Source organism: Diospyros lotus, chromosome 2, assembly GCF_014633365.1.
Source record: "Diospyros lotus cultivar Yz01 chromosome 2, ASM1463336v1, whole genome shotgun sequence".
NCBI classification, from domain to species: Eukaryota; Viridiplantae; Streptophyta; class Magnoliopsida; order Ericales; family Ebenaceae; genus Diospyros; species Diospyros lotus.
The window spans coordinates 15,640,267-15,656,987 of record NC_068339.1 but is presented as its reverse complement, the minus strand read 5'-3'; the positions used below and the strand labels follow the sequence as shown (position 1 = coordinate 15,656,987).

The following is a 16,721-nucleotide window of genomic DNA, read 5'->3' as shown; positions in this document are numbered from 1 at the left end:
TTTAATTAATTTAATTTAATTATCAAATCATTTTATAGTTGGCTAAAATAACCAAATACTCACTTATAATTAAAGTATTTTGTTATCTTATTAAATTTACTTGTATTGTAGAATACTCAAATTATATGCAAATAGGGTTTATAATGTAAATAAAAAATGATATTATCTAAATTGAAGAATGACTTGTTGCTTGACACGAGTTAACAGAATTAGTATGTGGGTTCCACCCTCTTATACGATTCATGCCCCTCTCTTCTCTCTTAATTTGCTAGCGTTAGGCAAATTTCATGTTGTTCGGTACAAACAATATAAAAGTTTTGTTATTTAGTAATGTAAAGAATAAGAATTAAATTATAATACAAAAATGAGAAAAAAAAAAAGAAAGAAAAGAGAAATAAGAACCAAATATATAAACTATGCAAAACAATTCAAGATTGGTAGCAAAGTTAATGGTAACTTGCCCATCAAACCTCATGCCACACAACAGTGGTAGAATTACAGAGAGAATTATATTTATACCTTGATAATTCACATTGAATTTTCTGTATTAAGATATACAGGCAGCAGAACATTTCAAGTCAAAGACATTGATTCTTAAACCAATATCTCTACCTAACAAAACACTCAAGTAAAACACCCACAAGACAACTGAAAAACCAACATAGGAAAGCAATCACACTAATCAGCAGCTTTTAATGTACTCCCCCCGTCCCCGGGACAAGCTCCAGCCTCCACCTGCGAATAAGAGACCCTGCTCCAAAGAGAAACACATCGTTCCCTAACCACAGAGTTCACTTGACAAAACAATGACATGACAATCATCGGGCAAGATTGGTTGTTCCACCATTACCTTCCATCAAATGGTCCAACAATAATAATTAGAATTACGTCTGACAAAATCTCCTAAACTGAACAACACTCTACTCCATCCACAATTTTAATATCACAAATTGAAGAAACTAATACTCACAAAACTAAAGGGTTAATCAAAGTTGAAATTTTTTAAATATAACTCAACTCAGCCCCAACTTGAGGCTAACCACAAACAGGGGATCAACAAAACTTTTGAACTCCAGACAACATATGAATGACACTGCAACTATAAATAAACACTACAAAAGCAATAGAGCTAACAGAAACGGCTGAACCTTCACCATCTAAGACCTCCTTCCTCTTCTTCTTCTTCTTCTTCTTCTTGGCTTCAAAGAGCATTCATTCAAAAGGAATAAATAATCACAGGCCCGATTGCTCTTTCGCCTTCTTACTCCTTTTCTTGTCCTTGAGCTTCTCATCTCCTCTCTTTTTCTTCTTAACTTTCTTTCCTTCAGATTTATCTCCTTCTTCCCCTTCTCCTGCCTTGCCACCTAATTTCCTCGACTTCTTCTCGGCTTTCAGACTGGGGACCTGCTCAGCCATTGAATCTCCATTCCCAATCTTCTCGGCCTCATTGTCGTCGTCTTCAGTGGCCAGTTCATCTTCTTGGCCACCCACTTCGTCGTCCATGTATCGAACTTCATGAATCCTGCCCTTCTTTGAAGCAACCTTTTTCTGGATCAATTTTCCATGTCCCTCACTCGCTTCTTTGATGCCTTCATCGCTGCCATTGTCAGTATTCCTTCCTTCAATCTTCAATTTCGCATCCGGCAGGGCCTGGTAGATGGGTAAGGCCAGAGACTCCAAGAACTTCAAATGGAGCGATCTCAAGCCTGCCCACTTCTTCGGAATAACCTCCACAATTCTGTCAATGGCAGCCACCACATTCTCCACGATGTCCCCGCTCTCCATAGACGGCTTCGCGACCCTCACGACGCTACACGTCCCCTTCGCGACATAAAGCAGCGCCGAAGAGCACGCCCTCTCGATCTGCTCCTTCCAGTTATTGTGCGTCAAATCCACCGGCACCGGAATCTTCTTCTTCTTGAAGAATTGCTTGCCGAGAAGCTTCGGGAGCAGAGGAATCACGCGCTTGTCGGCGAAGAACATGTCGTACGAGTCGCAGAGCTTGCGCTTCGCTTCGAAGGGCTTGTAATCAGACTTCAGCTTGGAGAGCTTCAGGACCTTCGCGATCGGGATGTTCTCAGACTTGATTTTCTTCTTGGCCATGTCAGAGGTGAGCTTGGAGGACTTCGGCCGGTCGTCGATGATGAGGCATAGCTCGGAGGAGGCGCCGTCTTGGAGAGCGTGGGGGAGGGGGATTTTGTGGGCGTTGATGCGGGATTTTTGGGGGATTTTCTTTTGGGTTAAAACGAGGTAGACGAAATCGTCATCTTGGTCGAACAGATGTGGCTTTTGGTTCGCGGAATGGGCTGTTCTCCACTTGAGGAGGGCGCTCACCGCTCTTTCCACCGCGTCTGGGCTAACCCTAGACACCGTTGCGGCGGCCTGCGCTGCCATTGAAGAGAGAGAGAGAGAGAGAGAGAGAGAGAGGGACAGAGGGAGGGAGAGTGGGGGTAAAGAAAAGGCAGAAGACGGAACAGGTAGAACAAGTAGGGTTTAGGTGGTTGGGCTGGGCTGGGCTGTTTTTTTTTTTTTTTTTTTTGTAAACTTAATTTAGTTATCTAAAAATGAATTTTGTAATTTTTCATAAAATTATTAACCAAAAAGGTTTACATTATACCTAGTGAAAAAACTTAAAATTATAATTGAATTTAATACTATATTTTATTTCTATTCTATTTAAAATTAAAAATAAAATCTAAGCCATTTTTACACACTAATTGCCCATGCAACTCTCTATCCTTTATTTAAGCTCAGGCCAATTATAATAGAGTAATAATGTCTTCAAAATCATCAGAAAAAATTACCTTTAACACTGATAAAATTTTATTAATTTTCAACACAAATTATTATAATCCAAATGCATAAGATTTCTTATTTTTTTATCATCATATAAATATGCAACTTTTTAAAAAATTTATTTTGATAATAAACTTATAACTTGTTGGTTACAAAAACATAATTTTATCGTTGCTATCCAAGTTTAAATCATTGTTGCCTCAAACTAAAATATGTTAAAAATTTGAACTAGTCACTAAATCCTCTAATTTATATCTCCTGCTGATATCATGGAGTCAAACAGCGACGGACGCTTGTGATGGTGCGTTAACCAAAATATATATATATATGTTAAAAAATCTAACAATTACTAAGCAACTCTTCAACCATGAAAAATGATTTTTAGTTTCTATCTATAATTTTCTATTTCTATAGTCTAATTTTCTAAAAAACTAGGAAACTAGTCCACAACCAAACAGCCCATAAAGAGTAGAAGCAATACAAAACCACGCCCACCTACAGCTCAATTTCCTTCTTAGCATCTTCATGCTATAGGACGAGACAAACATAAGACAGAAGCTACAGTTTGCCTTATCCTCCTCGTTTCCTTTTTTTGGGAAGCTTCCTAGACTTGTTGGGGCGCCGTGTCTCAGAAAACAAACTCTTGTACTTGTCCAACACCCTATCCCTCTCATCCATCAAGCCCAGCATCTCATATGCATTTGCTACTTTCTGCACTACTGCCTTCTCTGGAGGCTTCCGATCGAAGGCTTCCAGACCCTTAAAAAGCTTCACAAGATTCTCCAGCATGTTGTTGCGATAATAGACCGATATCATCAGGTGACATAGCTGCCAAGGCACCGCATGCAGGTCGCTGCCAATTTTTCTCGCCCAAAACTCGTGCGCTTCTTCTGCCCGGTGGTCCATGTCTAGGGCCCGAATTAACTGTCCATAGGTGCCCATTGTGTTGCCCTGCCCCTTGCTTAGCATCCACTTTATGACCTGGATAACTTTGTGCCACTGCTGTTCTTTCTCCAGCGTGAGCAACGTCTGTCTGAGTGACCCGATGGGGAAGTTCTGCTCCCACGCAACCCACGCGTCGAGCGCACCATAAACAGCTTCTTTACTATCCTTCAGATTGTGAAGGGTATCATAGAGAAAATTAACCTTGTCCTTTCTAGGCACGTTCTCGCCAATTTGGTGCTTGTGTACTGCAGGATCCTTCCCTGTCAATTGATGCGTGGATTTCTTTTCATCCTCGAGCAATGCCACTGAGCTTGCATAACTTTTGTTTGGACCAGGAACGTGCGCCATCATACTGTAACTTTGGGTCTTAAACCCAAGCTGAGGGGAGTGACTAACTAGGTTAATGACTCCTGTAGAGCCCAATGTCATGGCTTGCTTGCCATGATGATTGTCTGGTGACACCATTGCATTTCCATGGCTCCAGTTCAGGATTGGAGTTTGCACCGAAGTATGGTAACTGTATCTCAGGCACCGAACTCTAACTATTTGAGTGATCCGGCCAACCAGGGCAGCCATTCTCACTGACTACGATACTAACACCAATGTTTACGTTCAAATGTTGATATAGCTGCAGGTGTATATCATGACGAGGAGTGACTTGCAGAAGAAATAAAGAATACCCTAAAAAGCAAGTCCCAAGATCAGTAACATTTGATGATAAACGTAAGAATGCACAGAATTCCAAAAATCTCCAACGCCATAAACATCAGAACGCACATAAATCAGTTCTCATGAAACAAGATATTATCGAATTTTTGTTTTGACAAAAAAAGGCTTCATTGAAAGACAGCATTGAGGGATTTAATTATCAAAAAGAAAAGACAACATCAAGGGGAGTTTCGTTAGTACGGAGAAGAATAAAATAAAGAAGCCATCTGTGCATGACAGAATATCAAAAGCCCACAAAATCCAAAATTATCTAGCAGATGCCATTGTTTTGACGATACATGAAGAGAATAAATTGCTGATTGAATTTACCTAATCTTTTGTCGAGGAACTATAAAGAAACACACAACATTCAAAAACTAAGCAAATATTACTTCTTCCTTGAAAAAATAAAAATAATAAAGAACAAAACTTGTAGCAATGTTAAATAGATGTCATATCAAAGCTAGTGCTGATCCTCTCACCACCTATGTTGCATCAGGAGGAAAAGGATAAAGAAAACTGGAGAGACAATTCAAAATCACCAGAATAATTTGATTGGGGGATAGTTGGTAACGAAATGGGATGTAATGAGCAAAATAGAACGTAAAATATTTCCTCCTCGTTTGGGAATATTGGGTGGAATATAATTTAAAACATTTTTCCCTTTTTTGGGAGAACAACAGAAATGGATGGAGTGGAAGGATATTAAACAACAAAGTGGAAGGATATTAAACAACAAATGACCATTAATATCCTCTTAATGAAAAGCTTGTGTAATTAAGTCAGTGGCAAATTTGAACTTCTAGAAAAACTATGAAGGTTAATGTTGTGAATAACAGTAAATTAAGTTTTCTATCTGTTTTCATTCCATTCATTCTCCCCCAAGCTGGGGGAAATAAATAATAGGGTTTTGGAGGAGAGTAGATGGAAAGTGTTTCCATTCCATTACTATTGTCTATCTCAAACAAGGAAAACATCTTCCATCCATTTTCATTCCATCCCCCTCTTGGGAAAAATCCTAGGGCTATTGAAAAGTTTCCCTTCAAAAGTTAGACAGTTCTTTCCATCTCACTTTTTATGAAACAGGAAGAAATAAAATCCATCTTGGTACCCTGTAATTAGTTGAAGCCAGTATGCTTTGTGAGCCATTTCTCCTCAGGATGTTCCAATGTTCCAACAAAAATTGCAAAACAATTGCTAATGAGGACCAGTTAACAAAGAACATATCTGCTACGACCAGTTAGCAGGTCCTCCCACCCCAAGCCTTCCATAAGATAAGGCGTCCAAGGCTCTTTAAGACACTCCAGAGCCTCATACATATCCACATTTCCCCACCAAGCTGCTACAGGCAGCTGAATTAACCTAGCAGGCCATACTTGACTGCAGGCAGCACCCAGCTCTAAATACCATGTTCCAACATTTTGACCCTGCTTTTGAGACCCACTCTCAGTGCATACAGCCAGCATCTATTTGAGGTCTTGAGCCTCTAATAGTGCACCACTGTCCAGTGTTTGTTAGCCACTTATCCAACATGCATCAACTGCAGTGGCAGTGTCTAAGGCTGATCTCAGACTCCTGAGCAACCTTCTTGTAATCCACTCTGGTTACTCCTAATTTGTAGGTTCCAAGTGAAGTAAAATATGAAAAGAATAATTTATGAAGGATGCTTGTTATCCAAAGAATTATAACAATAATGTACTGGGAGAACAAACATTGTAAGGAAATAATTATTGTCCTCGTATAATAAGCAAGTTTATTCGTTGTAGGAAGCACCATAAAAATCACATTACAAGCATCCAATGTATTTCACAATCTCACCAACATCATCCATGATCCCCAATTTTTACTTTCCCCAGCCAACAACACCCTCCTTTTATTATTGACCTTTCCACATCCAACAGAATGTACAGGTTAATAAAGCATCTGCCAAAAAATGACTCACAGTTTCACAAGTTAACTAGTAAGAAAAAGTATCAGATAGTCTAAGTAAAATTTCATGCATGCTAAGGACGACATAAAATTCAAGTCTAAAAGCACAAAAAAGATTACAAAACCTGAAATTTTTCAGAAACAAAAAAGAATTACTAACTGATGCTCTTGAAGACATGAGCTCGTAAGGGTCTAGTTGTCATGTCACGTTCAAGACAACTAGGGGGTTTTGCACATGCTACACGTGTATCATGTATTAATATGATTAAAACTCAAAATGTAAATCATTTAAGAGAGGAAAATACAGACAAAAAAGCCCAAAAACTCACACATACAGAAACTAGCATTTATTGTAAATAGTTTGATAGTGTTCTAACAGATGACAGTTTGAGTTTTGTTCCTCTTTTGTATGATGTGCAATTATTTATACTTCCAAATGATCAAATGTCATTTTAAATAACTAACAATAGATAACATTTTTTTTTATATACATTAAGAAATTGTTTCATAACACTTACATTGGCATCCTCCCTTTATATAATATAATTAAGTACACTAGTTTTCCTGTCTAACCCTCTGAGCTTTTGAGTCTCCTTGATGCTGTCTTTAAGCTACAGCTACTTCATGCAAGCAAGCCACCAATTAGCCTCAGTTATACGACTGAGGCATCATTTAGTAACCGATATTATAAAATTTCTCTTATACATCTACTGCCAATGGCCATTCATACATCTCATAAATGAAACAAGTAAATATAAGCAAAATACAGAAGGAAAACAATTTTACAAAAATTATGCACTATTCAAGTGTCCATCCAAAATTGATACATGCACGAGATTATGCTTAGATGTATCTAACCAGAACCTCTTTTAATAATCCAAATTGAAAGTGGATCAAATAACGTTGCAATTGTTAAACCTTGATTGGCCTTCATACTCTTCTTTCCAGAATTGCTCTTAAACCCTACCCAAACTCTCAACAAACACCAAAACAAAAGGAAACCCTAGAGGTCCCACACCAGTGCCACTACATATACAAGCATTAAATGCCAATACATATCAAGAAAGCAAGGATATAGATGATACGTTGCAAAATGAATGGCTATCATATAATCAAGTTAGGGTCAGTGGCATAACATTCACAATAAAACACATGTAATCAACATATACAAAAATCACAACAAATAATCAAATCAAACATATGATAAACTGAAAACAAATCAAGCAAATAATCAACATATGTCAAACTGAAAACAACAAATTAAACAATAATCAATATCTACTGAAAACAATTGTTGAGGTGTGACACCCAACAAGTCCAAGGCGATGATGTTTTGGTCAGGTAAGTTATCTATCATAGGCCTCGGCCCAGGATTGATAGTTATATTGAGAGGTTCAATCCCACAAAGAGGTGGCCCATCAAGAAGATGGCCCAAGCACATTTATTTTGGTTTTGAGAAAAGCTGGGCTTGGCCCAGCTGCTCAACACAAAGACCAAGCCCATTTCTTCACAAGCCCACTGCCTTATCTAAAAGCCCACATATATAAGTCCTTGTTTGACCTAGCTTCTTCAGTTCTGTTCTCCCAGCCGATTCCTACGCAGGTTTGTTTTTTGCTTCCCTTATCTTATCTCAATCGTTTCGGATATCCTGATGGTTATCCTCATCCTTGGAGAGATCTTTCCTGGTTCTTGGGAGTTATCTGGATCTTTAAATCGGGGATATAGGAGGCGCCAAATAGAGGAGAATGAGAGAGTGAAGAGAGAGAGAGAGAGAGAGCCGAGAGTGAGAAGAGGGTTCTCCTTGGTGGGGTTTCTTCGTCCTTGTGTGGGTGTGCGATTCTCGGTTGTGGGTTTTGTGTTTAAGGCAGTTTTGGGTGTTGATTGAATGCGGTTCTTGGGTTGTGCTTGGAACCGATTCTTGGTTATCTTTTGTGGGTGTCGAACCGATCAACGCTGAGCCTTGAAAATCCACCTTCTTCTTCCTCATTTTCGAACGCCTAAAGAGAGTTTACTGTTCTTATTTTTCAGCTTGTTGTTAGTCCATTTTACATACTGTTTTTGCTATTTTCTTTGCCCTAACGATCTGTTTTTCTGGTTGTTTTGCGAGACACAAACACAACAAAGTGGTATCAGAGCCTTGGTGGCTTCGTGGGTGGAAGAAATCGGCAATTCCTTGGCCGTTTTCAGATCTGGAACGTTTTGCAAAAAAAACGTAACCCAAATTTGAAGATCCAGCTAGATCTCCCAACTCTATTCAAAACTCAGTGCGTGAGACCCTACGTGGGTTTCTCGACGTTGAGGCGCACCTGTGGGTGCGGCGCGTGTCACTCAACGTCACTGGCAGCAGCAGCACGTGGTGACTGCAGCGGCGGCAAGCAGCGGCTTCAGCGACTGCAACTCCTAAACAGTGTGCTCTACCGAAGAGCACATCAGCCCTGTGTGATCGGTGCTTTCAAAACTCCCTTTTGGTTTATGGACTGATTTATCAGTCCGCTCGGTGAGAATTTTCTTAACCCTATTTAAATTTCTAGCAACTAGCAGGCCATCGGGTGGGGGTGGCCATTAGGTTGGGGGTTACCCTGTGGTGGTAACCAATATGTGTTGCTAGAACTAGGGTTATTATGTGATTACTTGCCTGCATTAGCTGTGATTTAATCTTCAGTGTGGTTGCTATTTTTGTTGATTTCCTGTTTGTTTAAATTGCTGCAAAATCTGCACCCTAACTGCTAGTCATTTTCGTGTCTTTAGAATTTGTTTCCATTGACATTTAGAGGACCTAAAAACAGTCTACTTGAATCTGTTTTTATCTTGGTTTTTTGTGTTGCATTCTTGTGTGCTTTGTGCATATCATGGCTGCACATCACTTTGAGTTAGGTGTGTTTAATGGAAAAGGTGATTTTGCAATTTGGCAACAAAAAATGAAAGGAATATTGGTTCAACAAAAGGTTTCAAAAGCAATTGATAATACTTTTGACAAAGCTCTCACTAAGGAAGAAAAACAAGAAAGTGATGAGTTAGCATATACTCTTGTCATCTTGCATTTATCTGACTCAGTTTTACGCAAAGTTGGTAAACATGACACTACTCAAGAACTTTGAAAAAAACTAGAGAAACTCTATTTAACCCAGTCCACTCCTAACAAACTTTTCTTACTTGAAAGTTTCTTTAGCTTCAAAATTGATCCCTCGAAAGATATAGATGATAATCTTGATATTTTCAATAAACTTGTTCAAGATATCACTAATTGTGGGGAAAAAATTACCGAATAATATAAAGCTATTATTCTTTTAAATGCAATTCCCGACATATATAAAGAGGTCAAGAATGCAATTAAGTATGGGAGGGAAACTCTTATCCCCAGATATTGTAGTTGAATCTCTTAAGTGTAAGGAAAGAGAAATGAAAGCTGAAAGAAACGAGAGAAAAGGTGGAGAGATACATTTTGTGAGGGGAAGGCCTCAAAATAGGGGTGGTGAGGGACAAAATAAGAGTGTCAAGAAAAATGGTAGAAGTAGGTCTAAATCACAGGGGAAGTCAAAAGGTAAAAAATGTTATGGTTGTGGAAAACTAGGGCATTTTATCAAAGATTGCTATGCAGAGAAAACCAAACAAAAAGAGAAAGAAACGAGTGAGGCTAATGTTATATCTTCTCAATGTGATACTGGGGAGGTATATATGTTGATGAACCAAGAACCCTCTGAAATTAATCTATCTATGAACTCCCATATGCATGAGTGGATCCTAGACTCCGGTGCATCTTTTCATGTCACATCTCATAAACACTGGTTTGAAAACTTGTATGAGTCTGATCATGGGCATGTCATTACGTGTGATAATGTTGCTTATAAAGTTGTTGGTGTTGGTGACATAACTGTAAGATTTGAAAATGGCTTTGTGCATACACTAAATGGAGTTAGGTACATTCCATAGATGGGTAGAAATCTAATTTCTGTAGGGGAATTAGAAAAGATAGGTTTCACAGGAGGGGTTGGCGGTGGCATGATTAAAATGTTTAAAGGCGCTCTTAGAGCCTTTAAGGCAGTTAGGAAAAATGGCATATATATCACCTATGTTGAAGTAATTGATGGCACTACTTCCACTATTGCATCAGTTGACACTGATCACACACAAAAGTGGCATAATAGGTTAGCTCATGTAAGTGTTAAGGGACTTAAATTTCTTAACGATAAGGGTGTGTTTGGTAAGGATCAGGTGTCAAATTTGCCATTTTGTGACCACTGTGTGCTTGGAAAACACCATAGGCTTTCTTTCTCATTTAGCAGTCATAAGACGTCTAAAGTTTTAGAGTATATTCATACGGACTTGTGGGGTCCTGGGAGCAATCCCACTTTTGGGGGCAATAAGTATTTTTTGTCCATCATTGATGACTTCTCTAGGCGAGTATGGATTTATTTGTTAAAGGAAAAATCTGATACTTTTCAAAAATTTAAAAATTGGAAAATTCAATTTGAAAATCAAACTGGCAATAAAATAATTTTTTTGAGAACGGATAATGGTCTTGAGTTTTGTAATGCTGATTTTGACAATATGTGCATTGAGAGTGGCATCACTAGACATAAAACAGTACCTTATACTCCACAACAAAATGGAGTTGCTGAGAGGATGAATAGGACCTTACTTGACAAAGTTAGGTGTATGATGTTGAGTTCTGGTGTGCCTAAGTCATTCTGGGGTGAGGCTATTATGACTGCTTGCTATTTGACCAATTTGACTCCTTCTGTTATTTTGAATAGTGATACTCCTTATGAACGTTGGTATGGTAAATGTGCGGACTATTCTATGTTGAGGACCTTTGGTTGCACCGCTTTCTCTCATCAGAGTGAGGGAAAGCTAGATCCTAGAGCTAGGAAATGTGTCTTCTTAGGTTATCCTGAAGGTGTTAAGGGATATAGATTATGGGATAGAAACCAAAAGGGTGTCAAAATCATTATTAGTCGGGATGTTACATTTAATGAAGTAGATATGCCATGTCTTAAGGATAAGTTCGATTTGGTGAGTGAAAAACAGTAAGATAGCGAAGAGCCTGAGGTTGAGGTGGAGAGAGTGAGTACCCACATTCCCATTACCCCTAGTGAGGTGGAGAATAATGATACTCAAGATCAGCATATTACTGAGGAAGAGAGTAGTGAGGATGTGGAAGAAGAACATCCTGTTGACCAAGATCCTTTAACCGATTACCAATTGAGTAGAGATAGAGAGCGAAGACCACATAGGATTCCTCAAAGATTAGGAACTGACTATAGTCTTGCTCATGCCAATTATCAAGGATTAGTTGACAAAGAGCCAAATACATACGATGAGGCAATTAAAAATGAAAACTCTAAGGAATGGGTCAAGGCAATGAAACAAGAAATGAATTCACTTTATAAAAATCAAACATGGGAATTAGTTCCTAAGCCAAAAGACAAATCCTTAGTGGGTTGCAAATGAATTTATAAAGTGAAAGAGGGTACCAGTGGGAACGAACCAATAAGATTTAAAGGTAGGTTGGTAGCTAAGGGGTTCACACAAAAGGAGAGGGTAGACTATAATGAAATCTTTTCTCCCGTTGTTAAGTATACCACTATAAGAGTAATGCTTGCCTTAGTTGCACATTTTAATTGGGAACTTGAACAACTAGACGTAAAAACTGCATTTTTGCATGGGGACCTTGAAGAAAAGATTTATATGTGTCAACCTAGGGGTTTTGAAGATAAAGATAAACCTAATCATGTGTGTTACCTTAAGAAATCTTTATATGGTTTGAAACAGTCCCCTAGGCAATGGAACAAACGCTTTGATTCTTATGTGCATTCCATTGGGTTTAAGAGGAGTGAATTTGATCACTGCCTATACTTTTAACAACATAATAATAATTGTGTGTTTTTATTGTTATATGTTGATGACATGCTTTTAATTGGCCCAAATTTGAAGGTGATAAATAAAATAAAAATAATTCTAGATAAAGAATTTGACATGAAAGACCTAGGAAATGCTAGAAAAATCCTAGGAATGGAAATTGAGAGGAATAGGTCAAATTCATGTTTATTTCTACACCAATCATCTTATGTTTTGAAAATATTGAAAAAATTTGGTATGCATGATTGTAAACCTGTTTCCTTACCTTTGGCTAGCCATTTCATATTGTCTAAAGAACAGTTATTTGCTAATGAAGAAGAAAAAGAATACATGAGTAAAATACCATACTCTAATGTCATTGGATCTATAATGTATCTAATGGTGTGTACTAGACCTGACTTAGCTCACGCAATTAGTACACTTAGCAGGTTTATGTCTAACCCTGGTCCTAAACACTGGGAAGCTCTGAAATGGTTGTTAAGATATCTGAAAGGTTCATGTGACATTGGCTTAGTGTATAAACATAAAACTGAATGAGTGAAACTAAAAGGATTTACAAATTCTGACTATGCCGGTGATAGGGATAATAGAAAGTCCATGTCGTCCTATGTGTTTACTTTATGTGATGCTTGCATTAGTTGGAAGTCACAACTTCAACACATAGTTGCTCTTTCTACTACCGAATCTGAATATATTGTTGTCACTGAAGCAATTAAAGAAGCATTGTAGTTTAAGAGTTTACTCAAAGAAATAAGTGTTTTGAGTGATGACGTGATTTTATATTCAGATAGTCAATTTGCTATTCATTTGTGCAAAAATCATGTGTTTCACGAACGCACTAAGCACATAGATGTCAGACTTCATTTTATTCGTGACATTGTGTCTCAAGATATTGTTAAACTTGAGAAAGTATTGTCTGAGTATAATCCTTCAGATATGGGAACTAAGGTTCTCACATTGGCCAAGTTTAGAAGCTGTTTTGCACTTCTAAACATTGGTAAAGGTAAGTGAATTTTTTCAATCGGTTTGGTACTTGTGTCAACTAATAAATTCGTTTGTTTGTGTGCAGGCCTTGTTAGGTATCAAGGTGGAGATTTGTTGAGGTGTGACACCCAACAAGTCCAAGGCGATGATGTTTTGGTCAGGTAAGTTATCTATCATAGGCCTCGGCCCAGGATTGATAGTTATATTGAGAGGTTCAATCCCACAAAGAGGTGGCCCATCAAGAAGATGGCCCAAGCACATTTATTTTGGTTTTGAGGAAAGCTGGGCTTGGCCCAGCTGCTCAACACAAAGACCAAGCCCATTTCTTCACAAGCCCACTGCCTTATCTAAAAGCCCACATATATAAGTCCTTGTTTGACCTAGCTTCTTCAGTTCTATTCTCCTAGCCGATTCCTACGCAGGTTTGTTTTCTGCTTCCCTTATCTTATCTCAATCGTTTCGGATATCCTGATGGTTATCCTCATCCTTGGAGAGATCTTTCCTAGTTCTTGGGAGTTATCTGGATCTTTAAATCGGGGATATAGGAAGCGCCAAATAGAGGAGAATGAGAGAGTGAAGAGAGAGAGAGAGAGCCGAGAGTGAGAAGAGGGTTCTCCTTGGTGGGGTTTCTTCGTCCTTGTGTGGGTGTGCGATTCTCGGTTGTGGGTTTTGTGTTTAAGGCAGTTTTGGGTGTTGATTGAATGCGGTTCTTGAGTTGTGCTTGGAACCGATTCTTGGTTATCTTTTGTGGGTGTCGAACCGATCAACGCTGAGCCTTGAAAATCCACCTTCTTCTTCCTCATTTTCGAACGCCTAAAGGGAGTTTACTGTTCTTATTTTTCAGCTTGCTGTTAGTCCATTTTACATACTGTTTTTGCTATTTTCTTTGCCCTAACGATCTGTTTTTCTGGTTGTTTTGCAAGGCACAAACACAACAACAATGAATGTGAGATGTGAAAACATATGCAATCAACACATAATCAACAAACCTCCATGGCTAATCAGAACAGAGAACATGAATGCTAAATAGATCGAAAAATAGAAGACCCTAAAGTGAGAAAGGGGGTTGGCAAACAGAGCAAATGGGCTAGCAAATGAAGAGGAAAAGGGTAGAGGAGGGATCAACAGCATGGATTTGAAAGCGAGAAGTGAGAGAAAAGGGTTTCTCCCATTCGAACAGAAGGATTTTTTCCATGCAAAATAGGAGGGATGAAGACCATTGATGATGTAGGAGGAACCGGTAATGAAGGGATAGAGCTTTGACGATGAAGAAGAGCTCCAGGTAAAGGGGAAACAATGAAGATGAATGGAGGGAAGGGAGTTCTGTTGCGTCGGGAGGGAGGTTATTTAGTTGTGCAAATGTTTTCCAGTTTTCCATCTTCACTTTTCCACAAAATCTCCAGTTTCATTTTTCACATAAAATTTGAAAAATGCAATCAAATGTTAGATACAAAAAACCATTTCCCAATCTATAAACCTAAAACAGATGTTCAAGCTGCTTGTTTTCCAACACACAAAATTTAGCAACAGTGATTATTTGCTTTTGCTTTTCCTTTTCTTTCCTTCCACAAGTGATTATTTCCTTTCCCCTTCCTTACAATTTCTAGATATAAACATAACTGGCGTAAAATCTTTGCTTTATTCTGGATCCAAAAAACTAATAACAATAACAAGAAAGGAAAACCCTTTGACCTCCTCCAAGTCCCCATTTCAATTTCAGGCTTCCAAAATTCTTATTAGAACAGTGCATAAGTTTATCTATCCGCGAACATAAACACTGTCTGGTTTTACCATTTTTTCTATGTGAGAACCCCAGACTCAACAGAACCCAAAAAAGATAAATCACTAAAGACGGTGCTACTCCTAACAGCGAAATTTTACCATATTTTCAGGTGGCGGCGGTGCAGCGGTTGCATGAACTTCCCCGCGCCTCCGTCGTCGCCGGATCGTGGCTGCTGCAAATGCCCGCCGACGATTAAGGAGGAACCGGTAATGGAGATAGCTTCGACGGCTGAATATGAGCTGGAGAATGAGAGGATTCTGTTGGGTAGGGAAGCGGAGATGGACAGAATTTATTTTTTTTTACAAACCGCTTATTAATTGCTTTTCTCGAAATTAAAAAGGTAAAATACATTTTACAAGGACACGAAACATAATGGACGAGGTCCAAATCAACTGCATGTGACACATAGAGTCACATCAATTTTATTAGAAAAATATTATTATTATATCTCTTTGTGTACACCTTTAACTATATAAAGATGTATTAACGATAACAAAATATTTTATGAGCCGCATAAAGACACGTGAATTATATGGAGACGAGAGGTATTTTAGTCATAATACTATTTTTGTATAGCTCAAAATATACAAAAGTAATACACAAGTAGCATGACTCATTTTATTATAACGGTGTTTTGTGCTCCATTTTGATCGTTTATAATTTTTTTTTAACTTATAAATTATAACCTTATTTAATTATAAATTTATTAAAATTTTAAGAGTTTAAATATTATTGAACTTATAAGTTATTTTATCAATGTTTTCAAAAAATTACTCCCACGTTTTTCAAATAAATTATTCCTACCTTATTTCGTTAATTGAATATGTTATTATTCCTACCTTTTTCAAGTAAATAAGATTTTAATAATAATAAAAATATTTTTATAATATAAATATATTTTCTATTCATATACAAATAATTATTTTAAATTAAAAGTGAGTACAAAAAATTAATTTATTTTGAATTAAATGTGAGTTGTATTTATACATGTTTCCTTATTTTAATCATTTATGTCTCAGAGGTTTATGTATTAATTTTCATATATAGATAAATGCATTTCTTACTAATGCAAAAAATAATTTTATTTTTAATTAAATAATTATTATTTCTAGACATATTTTCTTATTTTAATCATTTATGTCTCAAAATTTTATATTTAAATTTTCATATATCAATAAATGTACTTATTTATTATGAAAAAATAAATTTATTTTGAATTAAATGTGAGTTATTTTTATACATGTTTTATTGTTTTAATCATTTATATCTCAAAAACTTATATTTGAATTTTTAAATATTGATTTATCATGAAAAAGTAAATTTATTTTGAATTAAGGATTAATTATTTTTAGACATGTTTTTTTATTTTAATCATTTATATCTCAAAAGCTTATATTTAAAATTTTAAATATTATTTTCTCATATAAAAAGTAAATTTATTTTAAATTAAATATGAGTTATTTTGATACATGTTTCCTTATTTTGTTCCTTATTGTTTGAAAAAAGTCTAGACAATTTTTTTAATTTCAAACTTCATATTAACCATTTATTTAATTATTAATTTGTTTTAAAGAGAGATATATATATAGGGTAAGTATGGAGGCTTAGAAAGTGCTAGAAGTGTGCTAATTGTTAAAATTCTCAACCATTGGTACCTTATTTATAATTGTCTCCGATTATAAGTTTGTTATTTTTACTTACTTGTTATGCGAATGAA

At 37.0% G+C, this 16,721-nt stretch overlaps 2 protein-coding genes across 2 annotated transcripts; both read right to left on the bottom strand.

The window, feature by feature from the left end:
- Positions 1 to 975: 975 nt before the first annotated feature.
- LOC127794989 (uncharacterized) lies at positions 976 to 2,465 on the bottom strand. The gene has a single exon (XM_052326361.1). The coding sequence runs from the start codon at positions 2,392 to 2,394 to the stop codon at positions 1,234 to 1,236; it is 1,161 nt and encodes a 386-aa protein (XP_052182321.1). The 5' UTR covers positions 2,395 to 2,465; the 3' UTR covers positions 976 to 1,233.
- A 632-nt stretch (positions 2,466 to 3,097) lies between these two features.
- LOC127794990 (pentatricopeptide repeat-containing protein At4g18975, chloroplastic-like) lies at positions 3,098 to 15,298 on the bottom strand. Its single transcript, XM_052326363.1, has 2 exons — positions 15,103 to 15,298; positions 3,098 to 4,422 (listed from the first exon to the last, which is right to left on the bottom strand). The coding sequence occupies exon 2, from the start codon at positions 4,315 to 4,317 to the stop codon at positions 3,367 to 3,369; it is 951 nt and encodes a 316-aa protein (XP_052182323.1). The 5' UTR covers positions 4,318 to 4,422; positions 15,103 to 15,298; the 3' UTR covers positions 3,098 to 3,366.
- Positions 15,299 to 16,721: the final 1,423 nt, after the last annotated feature.